Below are 15,261 nucleotides of genomic sequence, written 5' to 3' on the forward strand. Positions count from 1 at the left end.
TGTTTGTAAGTCATCTGGTATGTCCCACTCAGAAGGATGTGGAATAGGGTAGACAATCTCGACATAAGTCTGTCGATAAACTTCTGTAGTGTAGCAATCCATAGCGTATGCGCTTGAATCATCTTGGTTTAAATGAAGAGCAACTTTTATAACATGGCCACACGGATAACCAGATGTTTGCCATTTCATACAACTACACGTCTTTGCATTTAGATCGACTAGCCCATTTAAGTTATTATCCAGTACTTGAAACAAAGTGTTTGAACATGGTTCAACTCTCCATGACGTTGACTTCACAACACGTTTCGTTATCTTTTTTTCAGTCCATGGTGTAACACGATGTTCCAATGTTCCTGTAAATTTAAATAAACAATACTTAGTAAAATATATAAATATGATAAGTTACGAATTCAAAGAAATAATACCTGCATGGTTTCTTTTCTTGTAGTACCACTGTTGAATAGAGGCTCGAAAAAACTCCATTAACATAGTAATGGGTAATTTCCGGGAATGACGACTTAGAGCGTTGATTGATTCTGCACTATTAGACGTCATGAAACCATATCTTGCTCCAAGTTGATATACTCTTGACCATCTTTCAAACCCGACATCTTCTAGTGTTTGAGCACACTGAGGCAAAACACGTCTTAAACAATTTATATGCTTATTGAAATCCACTTCCCGATAAGCTTTTACAGCCTTCCAGTATGTCCATTTGTGCTTTTTTATACCAGCAGACCTTGATTTTAGATTTCTATACAAATGAACACCACAAAGTCCATGAAAAGCATCTGGGAAACACCTTCTAACAGCGTTGTCAATTGAGTTTGCCCTATCGGATATGATTGTCAGATTGCTAATAGGACCTATGCAATCCCTAAGATGCCCCATAAACCATGTCCATGAATCAGAGGTTTCAGATTTGCCAACCCCGTAAGCTATTGGCAATATCCCATTGTTAGCATCCATGGCTACTGCTAATAAGTTTACTCCAAGGTATCGACCTTTCAAATGTGCTCCGTCAACTATAATAACTGGGCGCATGCAAGTAATAAACGAACGAATCTACAAAATAATATACACAAGAAATATAATCATTTAAATGTGAAATGCATGTAACTAACAAAAATGAGTCAACAAAATTATATTGATTTACTAACCGTAGCACCAATGGCGATAAACAGCAACTCAAAGCGTCCATCTCTATCTGTTTTGATATGAGTTACCGACCCAGGATTTTTCAGCTTTAAATTGTGACAATAAGCCGGCAGTTGGGCAAACGATGCTTCTGGCGACCCCCTCAACAATTCCAAGGCATAACATTTGGCTCTCCAAGCTTGAGAATATGATATACTAATCTTGAACCGAGCATTCATGTCAGTCATAATTTCATGTCCCCGATATACCCTGCCATTCAAAAACATTAACTCAGCCAGAAAACCACCCAACACCTTTTGTTTGCCTGTCTATGGTGAGGAAAAACTTGGGTTCTTGAACATGTATGTTTATCAATAAAAGTCCTAACTTGAAACATTTTGCAATCTTTTATTCTCTTTGCAATCATACGCCACGTACAGTTTTTGTCAATCATACACCTTGTTTCGAAACGATCTTTGCTTGATTTGTTAACTTTTAGTTGATAGCCATCTTCCACACATTTCGTATATAAAGCTATCTTCAAGTCTTCCTTTGTATCAAAACAATCATCTTTCTTGATACGAATAACTTTTGTGTAACAATCAACTGCTTTCTTTATCAACTCTTCTTCCGGTATCTGAAGTAATTCTGGCATATTCCAGTTATACGCCCGTGGCATTTTCTTTTCTTCGGGGACTTTTTCTTCTTCAGGATTATATGAATTACAGAATGGATGTTCAACATGTTCATTCACAGTCGTAACTTCCTCCTCATTATCATCAACATTACATTCTTCGGCAACGGCTGTTTCATCATCAAAATTCGGGTATTGACCAATATCAATATCATTACACGCATGGTCTGTTTCTTCTTCTGAAACATCATCAAAATCCGTGTATTGACCAATATCAAAGTCCGGATATTGACCAAGACCAAATTTCGAATACTGACTAGTACTCACAATTTTTTCTGTTGGCTCATCATCGTCTAACTGGTCAATACGAAAACCGGAATTTGGTGCTGAAAGTTGATTGGGATTTGGATTAGAGAAAGGTTGTGGGTTTTGAGAAAAACTTAGTTGATTACTACCCGCTACTGACCCAACAATACTACTTCTAGGTTCAACAACATACAATGTAACATCATCTTGTGAAACACTAATGTAAGCAATGAATCGTTCAACATCTTCATTGTCGGTTAACAAATAAACTTTACCATTTCTCTGATAAGATAGCCTAAATCCACTTAGGGGCTCTAAATTCAATTTATTTGAAACACGTAGCATTAGAGTTTCATAAGTTAACTTTTGTAAAGACAATTTTAGTTGAAGATTCATGGGTAAAGGCATATATTGTAAAACACCATGAACATTATCCCATGACCCTCCAAAACACAAATCTATCCAAACATGATCAACATTAGATGATTTCATGGTTGTAAATTAATTTACTAAACAGACGAGCTGCGAAACTAAAACCTGTTGCCGGATTGGGAAGGATGTCGTTGGATATAGGAACGGATGTCGCCGGAGAGAGTGATAGATGGAGATGGAATGAGTTGCGATTTAGGGATTTAGTTTATGATTTCAGTGTTATATACCCAAAATTTCAGTGTTGTGATTTACAGATTCTCGTTGCGATTTACGGATTATCGTTGCGATTTACAGATTCTCGTTGCGATTTACGGATTATCGTTGCGATTTACGGATACGCGTTGCGATTTACGGATTATCGTTGCGATTTACGGATACGCGTTGCGATTTACGGATACGCATTGCGATTTACGGATACGCGTTGCGATTTACGGATACACGTTGCGGTTTACGGATACGCGTTGCGATTTACGGATACGCGTTGCGATATACGGATACGCATTGCGATTTACCCATACGCGTTGCGATTTACGGATACACGTTGCGATTTACGGATACGCGTTGCGATTTACGTGTTCGCGTTGCGATTTTCATATTCGCGTTGCGATTATGGAAAATCGCAATGCGAATTTGTACTATCGCATCGCGATTTTCAAGAATCGCGTTGCGATTTTGGAAACTGATTTGCGATTCTGGGGATCGCGTTGCGATTTTTATTTCGCGTTGCGAATTTGTTGGTCATTTTGGCAAATCCAAAAAAAGTTGGTTAAAATCGTATATTATAACTTTTTTTTGGTCACTGAGGCGATTTTCTCTAAATTTTAATATTAATAAATTGAACAAACGAAATTAAGAGAATCACTTTATAATATTTAATTTAAATTAATAAATTAAATATGGATAGTTGAAAAAAATTATACATCATAACACGGGGCACTCACCTCATACCTCTCCATTTACATATATTATATTTGGAAGATCACTTTTGGATTCAAAGACTTGCATAAGCAATTAGAATCTTTAATAAGAAAGAAGACAACATCAAGGATAATATACATAATTAGAACTTGATGGTCGTTTTTTAATTGAAAAAAGAATGATGATTCGAGACCAAAATTGATTCTTCTTCAAACCTACAGAAGCTTCGAGTAGAAAGAGAATGATTTTTTGAATAATTTAGATTTAGGGTTTAGTGTTGCTCGATGGTTATATTAAATAGTAAAATTGATCAAACATGTTCGACTCTATCATTATTAATTTAAATCTCTAACTATATAAATCTTTAAAAAATTAAATTTAGAAAAGTTTGAATTTGAAAAATAAAATTGATTTTGAAAAAAAATTCAGCCTAACAGAATTTGAATATAAAAAAAATTCAAACTCGATAAAATCTAAAATCGAATTTATCTGATTTGAATAATAAATTTAATCTTTAATATTTGTATACTATATGATTTTTTTATGTTCTACACATGTTCATGGTTAAATTTATCTGATTTTTTAAAAATCAAATTAATGTAATATATAATTATTAAAGATTAAATTTGTTATTACAATAATCAAAATCATATAAAATATACATTAGTTGACCCTATTCCCATATATAATGAGATGAGGAGAGGTAAGGTAGTAGGTTGCCCCCAACGCCAGGTTGAGAGCAATTTCCATGGAAGACCTCCGGCAGTCTATTATTTTCTCGTATTTAATTTTAGTGAGTGAATTTTTCAACGAAAATTTTATACATGCACATTTTTAAACAATATCAAGTTGATTATTAATTGAATAAATCTTGTTAGTTGAGTTATAATTAATTATCTTTAATCTTTCACTTTGGAGCTGAATTAATCCGAATATACACGTGGATATAAAATAGCAGAAAACTTGAAGGGCAAAATAGTCAAAGGCCATATGCTTCCTCTATATAGTAGCTAAACCCCCATCGCGGCTAGGGTTTAAGCTTCTGCCTCCATCGACCCAGACTCTAATAAAAAAGCACAGCACAACTCAAACAGAAGCAGCGATGTTCCCAGGAATGTTTATGCGCAAACCCGACAAGGCGGCGGCCTTGAAGCAGCTGAAGGCACACGTGGCTATGTTTGGGGTCTGGGTAGCCGTGGTTCGTGTCACCCCTTACATTCTTCATTACCTCTCTGATGAAAAAGATGAGCTAAAGCTCGAGTTCTAGAGTCAGGTAATTTAAAGACTTCGACTCAGCCCAATTTTGGGGACTGAGTATTGTTTTCTATCTGGGTTTTTACTGCTACGAATTGTTACTATCTGGGTTAAATATCAATTCTTGCGTTTGCCCAAGATAGGGTTTGTATGCTTAAGACACGTTTAGGAGATAATCTGGGTGATGGAAAGTGGAAGGAGACGTTTTGGATATGGCTATTTTTATGACATTTTATTTGTCCATTGGAAGAACATTGGGAGGGGCCAAATTGCTTCACTTCAATAGATCAAGGACCTATTAAGTATTTGAACCTAAACAGGGGTCAGGACCTAATTTGACTAACATTTAAACTAAGAGGGACCTAAATTGCTATTCCCAACCTGTATGTGGGTTGGTCACTGCATAGTAAGCTCGACCAGGATGCCTTGTCCTATAGGTGGAGTATGATTGCCTTCAAAAGACACTTTCAATTCCCTGATTGTCATTTTTGTTTAATATTTTGGAGTATATTCATTGGCTTGGAATGATTTAATTTTATCACGATCGTCGTCGGGGTACACCAATCTGTTTGATTTCCTTAAAAGTTGCTATTACAGTCTCGTTACAAGTCGAGTGTGTTATAATAGCGAAAGCCGTTCTTTGTATCACTATCCATTTACATGCGTGTGCCTTAGTGCCTTTCCCTTGCCAAATAGCATGACAACTGGTTATTTGGTAAACCTGCATAGCTGTAAACAAATCCCCATTTTCATTTCTTTTGTCCCTAATGATATCGTTATTGAAATTAGTTTCTTTGTGTTGGTTGCTAATGATTACAAGCCTGCATTGATGACAACTTCTATGGTGCCATTCAATAGAGTCCTGTTATTTCACCTCTACTCTGATTGTTGCATAATATTATCAGTTGAGTGCACCAAAAATCAATGCCTTCGATTTGAATTTAGTGGTTGGCAAAACAGATTTTGCTTCATATGGTAATTATGTGAATGATATAGTAGCCACACTTGACTTATCTTTTAGACGATGAATTATTGTTAAAGCCCTTAGCTTGTGTCCCTCATCTACTGCATTCGAGAGGTTGTTTTGTATAGTTTGTTGCTGATTTTTCCTCCTTATATGGTGCAGTGGGTTTACAAGGAGAGAATTTGATTAGAACATAAAGGAGTATGCAAGTTCCGTGTTCATTCTTGCTTTAGTACGAGGCCGAAGTGCAATCACAATAGGTTTTTTGTGTTCTTGCCTGTTAGTCTTGTATTTAAGAAATGAAACTTGTCATATCTACTTGAATATACATTTATCTGGTTATCTTGTTAGTATTTAGATTTTGATAATTGGTTATTCTAAGTTTCTTTAGATCCGTTTATATAATGATCGAAGTTTTGTTTAAGTTCTCTCGGAAAATCCGACCCTTGAGCATGTCTACTATCTTTTTAACTCATCTTGTGATCATTTTCCTTCCATCATGTTGACTCAAAATCTAGTGGGTCATTTCTCATTTGAATTGTGTACATAAATCTTCTCCAATCATCTATGAATTGTTAACTCGAAACTTAATCGAACCTAAACTAAGAACCACTTTAAGCTTGAGAGCAGGCCACGATCTCAGTTTTGATGGCCGCTACCAAACAATCATAAGCGTACCCCATGCATTCTTCATCTCCGCCGACAACATTTCCGGAACTGCTTCCTTTATGCTCTCCAACAGAGCGAATTTCGTCACCTCGAAATGTTCATCGGCTACACCGTATTTGAAGTGGGTGCCCCCTAGTTTCTTCGAAGTCGTCTCTCTCACCGTTACTCTGCCGGCTTTACGGAGTTGAACAGCGGACTCACATATCTTCAAAGTTGTCAACAAGTGCCACTTACTCTCAATATCATTGGTAGTTATCGTCGACTTTAGTTCTTTTATAATGGAGCAAATAAATTTGAAAGCTACCATAATTCACCCCAAATCCCTAAATAATTTTCTTAGATCCAAAATTTCCTTTTTTTTAATCATTTCCCCTAAATTTGTCATAAAAAAACTCATTTTCAGCACTAATTAATTTATGTCAACATGATGAGTTGGAACAATTTTTTAATAAAAAATTCATGTCAATATTTTAATCATGATAATTAACGGTTTTGAGATCAAATTATGTCAAATTAAAGTATAAGAACTAAATTCCGAGTTTGATAACGACTCAAAATCAACCTCATTTTAGCGCCATCATTCATAGACTATAACAATGTAGGATGTAATGAATTTCACAGGGCTAGATATACCCTATATCACTAAGCTAGTTCTTTTGGAAATAGATATTGGAATGCAAAATTGTGAGGGACCCATTCGATAATTTTCCCATTTTTCCTATTGCATGATTGCTGAATGTTCTTCAGTGCACCAGGCATACATTGCTCGACCATTTGCAGTAAACCAGCTGAACAAACATCTGAATCTTTTGCAAAATACTCCATAATCTTTGGTAACATTATGTTTTGCTCCTTGTTGACACTATAATTTGCTTGGATGTACTCTTGTTTTGCTACTTCAAGTTCATGGAACACTTCTTTCGGTGTGTATATTCGGACCTAGATCAAAATAAATCAATAAGTCTTGACAAAAGAATATCGAGAATTTATTTAGTCCCCAATAAGTTATTCCAAAAAGTGTACCACGGGGTCCGAATGGCTTCCCGAACTAAGTGCAAAATGCAGGAGAGGTTCTCGGGACTCGATTGCATGGTCTCTTCGACGATCACCGACCCTAAATTTCGTCTTCGAAGGAAAAAGAAACCGTAGCCACTGCAAGCAGATGAAAGTTTTATGTTGATCTCGTGTTGATTATTATACTTCTGCTCGAAAATTTGCCAACAACTGGATTTTACCTGTCCAGGACGAGGTGACCGGCACCCAAGTATTGAACACTGTAAGGTGTCTATGCTTATGGTATGGCCACCAACATTATATGCAGCCTGCTTTATCATTATCATCATCATCATCCATAGGATTGTCAAATGCAAGCATGTATTGCATAATCCTTTGTTGAAGTAATCAGAAAAGCTCACCTTGAGTAACAAAGACAATCTCTTCAGATTGTTTTTCGGAATACCATAGACCAAATATGCCTGTATGAACAAAGTAAAGTCGGTATTTTTTTAGGGTCTTACTCGGAAATTAAATAAAATGAAGATTGATATGTGGAACATTACATGCATCACCAGAGAATTGTGTACATTGATCCAGAAAGCTAGCTTTTCCTCATGTTCCATCCTTCTAACATCAACTTCTTCCAGCTGATAAACAAGTGACCTGTAATATTGCAGCTTATGTTCAATATCTTGTAACCTTTTGCTGTCCCTGCAAATCCCTTGAACCTTAACCATTTCGAAGGTCGGTCCGCTGGATTCCTTCGACTTCGCAATGTTAAAAGGGCTATCGATGTGGAAGTTCAAGGATGAAAATTTCCCACACCGTGGGGTGCTCCACATATCATCAACTGATGATAAATAAGACATAGGAGAAGAAAAGTTATGGTTATTCAAAGGTGGGTCTGCAAGTTCACAATATATGGTTGAAATGGCCTTGATCATCTCCTCGGAAAGCTGGTTCGGAGTTTTGGGAATACGATCGGAAACGAAATGGTCTGCCAAGGTTAGTCCATTCGAGGTATTCATCTGAGCCTTCTGGAAAATCGAATGAAAGCAAGGAAAATCAGAAACCAGAAGGAATATACAACTGAATTGACATGGACACGGATTACCTCCAACATGGACAAAGGAAGAGAATGGTATAAATCTACAGAGTTATCAGCATTCTTTTTTGGAGAAGTAACCGAATATGCCGATCCCCGAGAGAGCGTAGAATGGCTCCGAAAAATGCTAGAATCTAACACTCTCTTAGTTCCCCAAACATCAATGAATTTCTTTGGTGGATTTTCTTTCTCTGACATAATATCACCTTCCAGAACCTCAGGAAACGTTTCTTTTTGCGCCACTGAATTTGGTTTCGGATTCTCCTCTATGGTATTCAAACACAAGAATCGTCGATTGAAAGTTTTACGGTACAACGAGAGCAGATACTTCTCCAAGTAGGCAATTTCCAATTCTAAAACTGCAATGTCCTTTAAAATATCCTTAGCACCCTGGAATTTACATGAATGAACTCATTAACTGATGCAACAAGTTATTTATAATGTAATTATTCTGCAAAAACATGGAACATAAAAGTCGGTAAAAGGTCTATGACTTAATGCCTTGTCTAATGCATGCCGAGCCGCAAATTGGTCCTGCAATCGATCCCGAAGGCGTAGATGCTGCTCGAAAAGATGTTACTATTGTAGCTTAGCTTTGTATATATATCCCAAACCTGTATAAGCTTTGCAGATATGGCAAAATTTACCTCTTGCTTTAAAGAGTTCCGAACTTCGAGATTGGTATTCTCCTTTGCTTCAACATGGCTCTTTATTGTGTTATGAGATGGATAACTATCAAAACAAAAATAATATACCAACCATTACCAGCTGATAATAGAGTCAACTAGCTCAATCACATAACTTCTAAGAAACCAGAGAGCTACCTGCTGGAGCGCTTGTGTGTTGCTTCCATGAATCGAAAGGGCAAATTCGAATCGGAACCCCGCCAATCCGCTGCAGCCATGGTAATATCAATGGTGCCCCCTAGTGGAGAATATAAAGTTCACTGAAACATCATTAAATGTTGACAAAATTTTCTAAACCCATCAAGAAAGATGGCCAGAGCTAGAAGGAAACATCCAAACTCTGCATTAATTGCAACATAATACAGTATGAAATCTGCATATATATTATAAGGTTCACAATAAACAATCCAATGGAATGAGACTACTCGCGCAAGTTAGCCTTGAAATTGAATTGATAGCACTAGTTGCATAGGTAGAAGAGCTATGTCTCAATTAGCTGTTTACAAAGGGTGTCCATTTCTTTGACTAGTCCCTTGTCTTAGAAAGCTAAACCACCTTTGCATTAAAAGAAGTAAAATCAGTCCTTGTTGTGCCTTTGTGGGTTTTCAATCATGTAGTTTCTACTTTTACATTTCATTTTGTTCCTATGCCATTTCTACACCGTTCAAGCCAAGGGATCCACTTTGATTTGGCTCCACTACAAAAAGCTTTGTGCATGCAGAATATATGGCTTTTAAGCCGCTTCACGACAGAGATATGCTACAGAAGAAGTAATAATAATAAGAGCATGAATGCATGCAAACCATCATTACTTGACTTAGCTAACTTTTATATTAAATCTACTTTTCCATTCATGTCTGCTCAATCCCAATATAACATGTATGGCTGGTGAAGAGATTGCTAAGGTATGTTGTTTCAACTTTTTATTATGCATTTGACACTTGTCTATATTTGAATATGAAGTATAAGAGAATATCTTTATATCCATGTCGGACATGTATCTAATATTCATTGTCGAGTTTGAGTCGCATAGGATGATCTGTTGTCGTCCCTTTAAAATAACCAAAAGGGAGAAAGCACTCGAGGGAAAAGAAAACAGACCTCAAAAGGGCTGAAAGTTGAAGGTCAAAGAATAAATGTATAAGATCAATGTTTTGACATGAAATGACTGCTTTTGTGGGCATTACTTTGTCTAATCCCTTTTACAAAGGGAAAACATTAGAATCCAGTCCATAAAAGACTTGCTTTTCTCCTTTCTTGAAAAAGTTTATTGCCTTTCCTTTTGATATGTTTGCCAAGACTCTATGATTGATTGATCACTTCAACTAATTTAATCATACAATTTTAGCATTAAACTATACGGCGATAACTAAAATGAGTTGCCTGCTTCAGACTTTTCAAGGTTTCAGAAGGCTCGAGTTTTGACCGATGCCTAAAACATCAAATGGAGGACCAAGCTTATCAGTGTCATAATCCGACATCATTGCCGGCGGGAAAGAGATAGACATCTTGAGCAAAATGAAAAACATAATGAATATATGCTTTGATCTGTCAAACTTGCGGACCCTGTGTGTAACAAAAAACCTTGCAGGACCTGTAGATGCCTAAAGAGAACAATTCTGGAGTTCATCCTCTCGGCATGTCATGACTCGACTCATGCTCCACAGGTTAGCATTGCCAGAAATAGATTTTAAATAAAGATCCAAGCAAACTCCATGGTTACCAACAGATGTTTATTGTAGCAAAGATAAGCAATGAAAAATATCTTAAAAGGAGGAAACTTGGGACAACTCAGATCTCAGGTTTGAGAAATTACTCAAATTCAAAAGCCTAAGGTTTCTGTACATTAAATTGATTTTCAGTTCACACAACCTTTGAAAGATAAAGAGAACCTATGAAATCAAGAATTGATCTTCCAAAATCTCTCTAAAATAGAAAAGAAGCAGAAAAAGGGGGACAAAAAACATGCTAAGCAGGGAAAGTGAATCATTTGAGCGGGGTTCTATGCTCAATCCATTAAATCATCAAATCCCATCAGATAAAGTGAAGGTCTCTAATTAGCTCTGTACATATGTACTTATCCAGAAAAAGACTATTAGAGAGATCAATTCCTGTCGATAACTTCTGCTGGCAAGTTCAGATCAAAGAAACCACCTCCATAACTCTCCTTTTTAGGTTTTTTCGGTGATGGGCAACCACTGTCATCTGAACTCTCAAAGCTGAAAGATCGGTCGCGCTTGCCTACATGTCAGTAAATTTTTAAAAATATATATGTTTTAATAATCTTCAAACTAAGTGTGTGTGTTGATCTCCCAAAAGATAAGTGCACATACCACTAGTGCCACAATCGAAGGGAAGGCAATTGCCAGTTGTAGTACCGGCTTTACTATTCCGACAGACAGCAAGCTCTGATGCTTTCTCGATGCCTTTGGATTTGTATGGAGCTATATTATGGGTATTTCGTTGGAGAGAACCCAATAAATCATTCTCAATGCATTCATACCTGCAAAGAATAGCCTCAGCACGAGAACTCAAAACTCTCATAAACATCAATTAGTATTTGATATGTAATAACTATACTTACATTTCTTACAAAGGTTATCAATGATCACAGAAAGATTGATTACATGCATTCGTATCTCCATTACTTTATCATCAGTATATTGATCAAAAGGCTCTTCCAAAAACTTGGACAGTTTCTCAACATTTGCTTCAAGCTGCTGCTGCTGATCCTCAAACAGATGCTGTTTTATTTCCCTTTCCTCATTTGTCATCTCATCCTTGAATAATTCTTCTCCAAACATGTAAAATGCAAACGGGTATGAATATGAAAGAACCCGCCTTGATCTGAAAAGTCTAAGAAGTCCATTATTTACCCAGCTGAAATCTCTAAGTCTTGATTCCCTCTCTTCTGAAATTGATACCTTCTCCAGTATAGTCTCCTTGAGTTTACTCTCAAGCTTAAACGAATCTGTATGAGCTTTATAACGGTTATGATAGTGCATATAACGATAGAGATCTCGCTTTGCTCGTTCAGTCTTTTTCTCACAGTCTTCTATGTAGCGACCGCAGCTGTGACCAGCAATTCTTGACCAAGTATGGTCCCGTCCAGTAGCACCACCACACAGCCAACTGCATTAGTTGGAAAAGAGAGAAATGTGATAAAATAATTCATATTCAGCAGTGCAAAAATCATGTAAAAAAACCAAATAATATAATTATAAATAAATTAAACAGGAATGAGGAGTAAAACAAGTCACTAATGCTGGTGTAAGTTCAAAAGCTTTGATTAGAATTAACATTTATGCCAAAACCAAACACTTAAACATAGATAACTAATTGTCATCACAATCAGATTAGACAGTTTTAAGAAATTTGCAAACAGTAGTCAACAAAAAAAAAAAAAAAGAAATCCTTACCAAAATGCTTGTCCACAGATACAGCTCACAAGATTACATCCACCATTCTTCTCCACAGGTTTGTGACACTTCGGGCAAGGCTTTGTATGAACAGTGATCCAGTTGACTGTTTCTGATTCATCTCGGCACTTCTTCATCCAATGCTCCCACATCATACATGAACATGGCGAGTGTGCTTCTGATAAGCAACTAAAACAAAACTGTACACCACAAGAACATTCTACCTCACAAAATTCATCATCCTCAACGCGAATAGCATTTCCACAATGAGGAGTACTAGGGCACCATTTAACCATCCTATTGTCTTCGATGTATGACTCAAGAAGAAAACGATCGAATTTATCCGCTAGATCAGGATGCCTTTTACCAACTAGATTCCTAACAACAGCCTCATCACAAATAGCATTGCACTTGTGTGCCATGCACCTAATGCGCTTACTTTGACCCTCATTTATCTTCACAACAAAATGTTCTGTCCAACCTAGGAAAAGGAGGGAAAAAATCAACTCAATAGACTAAAATGTGCGAGCTGTTACAACTTCAATTACTTTTTGCACACATAACCAAATTTGAGTTGATTGCTCATTTTTAAGGGTCGATTTCAAGAGTCCTCGCATTTTTACATGCTGGTCTTATATGGCGCATATGCATGCTTTAAGAACAAGTTGCAGATTAAGGAGGATGCTTACAGTCATTGCAAAAGGCATGGCCACAGCCCATTTTCGTCATCTTATCACCAGGCAACTCCTCTATGCATATGTCACACATTGCTGCAGATGAAGAGGTCATAGGTGTTTCTGTATCCTCACTCTCAACAACAGAAACACCAGCTTCAGAAAACAAGTCCGTTTCCCCTTCTCCACAAGTACGGCGAGCAATTTCTCAACATCCCATCGGTAATGAATCAGTAAAGTCCGAGCATGGTGCTCCCTAAGCGATAGCATCTCCATTACTCTCCGCAAATCTTCCCTCTGCCAAGACAAAACAAAGCAATCAATTCAATTCTAAAAACTAGAACACATATGCACAGGAAACCAAAAAAGGAGAAAAAGATTTTTTTTTTACCTGGGCAGCTAAAAGTGATTCTTTTGTAATAACCTGCGTAAGTACCATAATGGGTTACAACACAAGTACGCCCATTCTAAGAATTCAGTACAAATAGGAACGGAAAAGAAGATGAATATAAGATTCATAGACACTATGTAGTCAGTCCTTTAAGGTTTTCCAATCAAGATTAAAGCTTAATCTACCCCCCCCCCCGGGTTTCTTGAAGGGGAAGAGTTCAATATACACAGTGCAATATAGTATAACAAAAACACGAAACACATGCAATAGAGAGAAAAAAACTGATCAAATTCAACGATCAGCAGTTCCTCTGCTTGTGAAACTAAAAGAATTCCCTAATGAACATGCAAAAAAAAAAATCACCCACTTCAAATTACTCTATCCTCATTCTCGAGAAAACCCAAAACCATATTTTTCCAAATTAAACAAAACCCAATCTTAAACTGGAAAAAAAAACCCAGAACCAAGAATCTACATATCAATGACAAATTGGAACAAGACATGGAATTCGGGAATAAATTGACCTTGGTAGTGGGACCCTTTGAAGGGGCCCACTGCAAATCGGGGTCCTCATTCTCGAGACCGTCGAGGGAGTCTCGATCGGACGAATAGTAGTAATCCTCGTCGCTGCTCCCACAATCCTCCATCGACAGATCGATCAATCAACACAATTCCAAACTTACCGATTTTAATGATAAATATTATCTTTCTTGCTCAAAAGGAAATGAATCGATTCGTTCCCAGCTATAATTTTACTATCGATTTGAAGAGTGTAAGAGAAGGAGGATGAGAAGAAGGATTGGAAAACGAAGTTTATAATAGAGAAAACCAATTAGATAATAGTAATTATTTGAAAATTTGTGAGACATAAGAGAAACGCTGTCGTTTCGCTTTTGTTCGTGCTTCCTTTATGTTTATATATATAATAATTAATAAAAATATGTTAAATTATTAATTAATAATTACTACTAATTATTAATGTATTAATTTTCTGATAAACAATAAACAATAAAAAATGAAAAATAATTAATTATTAATTTTCTACACCCGAAAATTAAACCTTAATTATCCTATCCAAAAAAATTTGTGAGCTTAACGAGCAACGAATTGAGTAATATTTTTTAATGAGTAGTGAGTCAAATCGAGTAACAAAATTTTTTAACGAGTACGAGTCGAGTACTACTCAACTCGCATCGACTTGCTCAATAAGCACCCCTAAATGTAACCATGTAAACATTAAGAGCACTTATTATTTAATTTTTATTTTAATCACTCAATTTCAATTTTTTTTAAAAAAATTATTCAAAATATTATGTTTTGGTTATATTTTAGTAATCTTTTTGTTAAAAAAATAAAGGTGAAACTGACATAATATTTTTTAATTATTTTTGTGATATTATCTTATGATGACATGTCAATATCATCGTTAATTTTTGAATGTTGAGTCACAAAAACATATATAACGTTAAGTATGATTTTTTTAGAAAAATAGTTAGGTGGCTAAAATAAAAACTGAGTAATCGGTGGTGACTAAATCAATAGTTTCTCCAAAGTTTAAATATAAGACGAACATGATATAAACAAATAAAGTAACTCTTATTGAGGGATCTTTCATCTTTGTGGTTGATCATAACTCCCAACTATTATTAACGTATTGTATTTTTGAGATATCTGGT

The 15,261-nt window shown here is 36.1% G+C and overlaps 2 protein-coding genes and 1 pseudogene across 2 annotated transcripts; 1 reads left to right on the forward strand and 2 right to left on the reverse strand.

The window, feature by feature from the left end:
- Positions 1-4,448: 4,448 nt before the first annotated feature.
- On the forward strand, positions 4,449-5,990 carry LOC120150263 (mitochondrial import receptor subunit TOM6 homolog). The gene is made up of 2 exons (XM_039162956.1): positions 4,449-4,700; positions 5,808-5,990. The coding sequence occupies exon 1, from the start codon at positions 4,530-4,532 to the stop codon at positions 4,692-4,694; it is 165 nt and encodes a 54-aa protein (XP_039018887.1). The 5' UTR covers positions 4,449-4,529; the 3' UTR covers positions 4,695-4,700; positions 5,808-5,990.
- A 931-nt stretch (positions 5,991-6,921) lies between these two features.
- LOC120150262 lies at positions 6,922-8,860 on the reverse strand. Its single transcript, XM_039162955.1, has 6 exons — positions 8,425-8,860; positions 7,874-8,347; positions 7,730-7,789; positions 7,550-7,636; positions 7,338-7,466; positions 6,922-7,253 (listed from the first exon to the last, which is right to left on the reverse strand). The coding sequence occupies exons 1-6, from the start codon at positions 8,611-8,613 to the stop codon at positions 6,957-6,959; spliced, it is 1,236 nt and encodes a 411-aa protein (XP_039018886.1). The 5' UTR covers positions 8,614-8,860; the 3' UTR covers positions 6,922-6,956.
- A 2,061-nt stretch (positions 8,861-10,921) lies between these two features.
- On the reverse strand, positions 10,922-14,417 carry LOC120150500 (annotated as a pseudogene).
- Between the last annotated feature and the right edge of the window lie 844 nt (positions 14,418-15,261).

The sequence above is a fragment of the Hibiscus syriacus genome, unplaced genomic scaffold (genome assembly GCF_006381635.1).
Source record: "Hibiscus syriacus cultivar Baekdansim isolate YM2019G1 unplaced genomic scaffold, ASM638163v2 tig00111022_pilon, whole genome shotgun sequence".
Lineage (NCBI taxonomy): Eukaryota > Viridiplantae > Streptophyta > Magnoliopsida > Malvales > Malvaceae > Hibiscus > Hibiscus syriacus.

Bases quoted from the DNA above. Each gene is read 5' to 3' on its own strand.
- LOC120150262 (XM_039162955.1), bottom strand. From the start codon at position 8,613: ATGTCAGAGAAAGAAAATCCACCAAAGAAATTCATTGATGTTTGGGGA. The intron at 7,637-7,729 runs GTGAGCTTTTCT...ATGATAAAGCAG, and splicing joins GATTGTCTTTGTTACTCAAG to GCTGCATATAATGTTGGTGG. The intron at 7,467-7,549 runs GTAAAATCCAGT...ATCTGCTTGCAG, and splicing joins GGTCACCTCGTCCTGGACAG to TGGCTACGGTTTCTTTTTCC.
- LOC120150263 (XM_039162956.1), top strand. From the start codon at position 4,530: ATGTTCCCAGGAATGTTTATGCGCAAACCCGACAAGGCGGCGGCCTTG.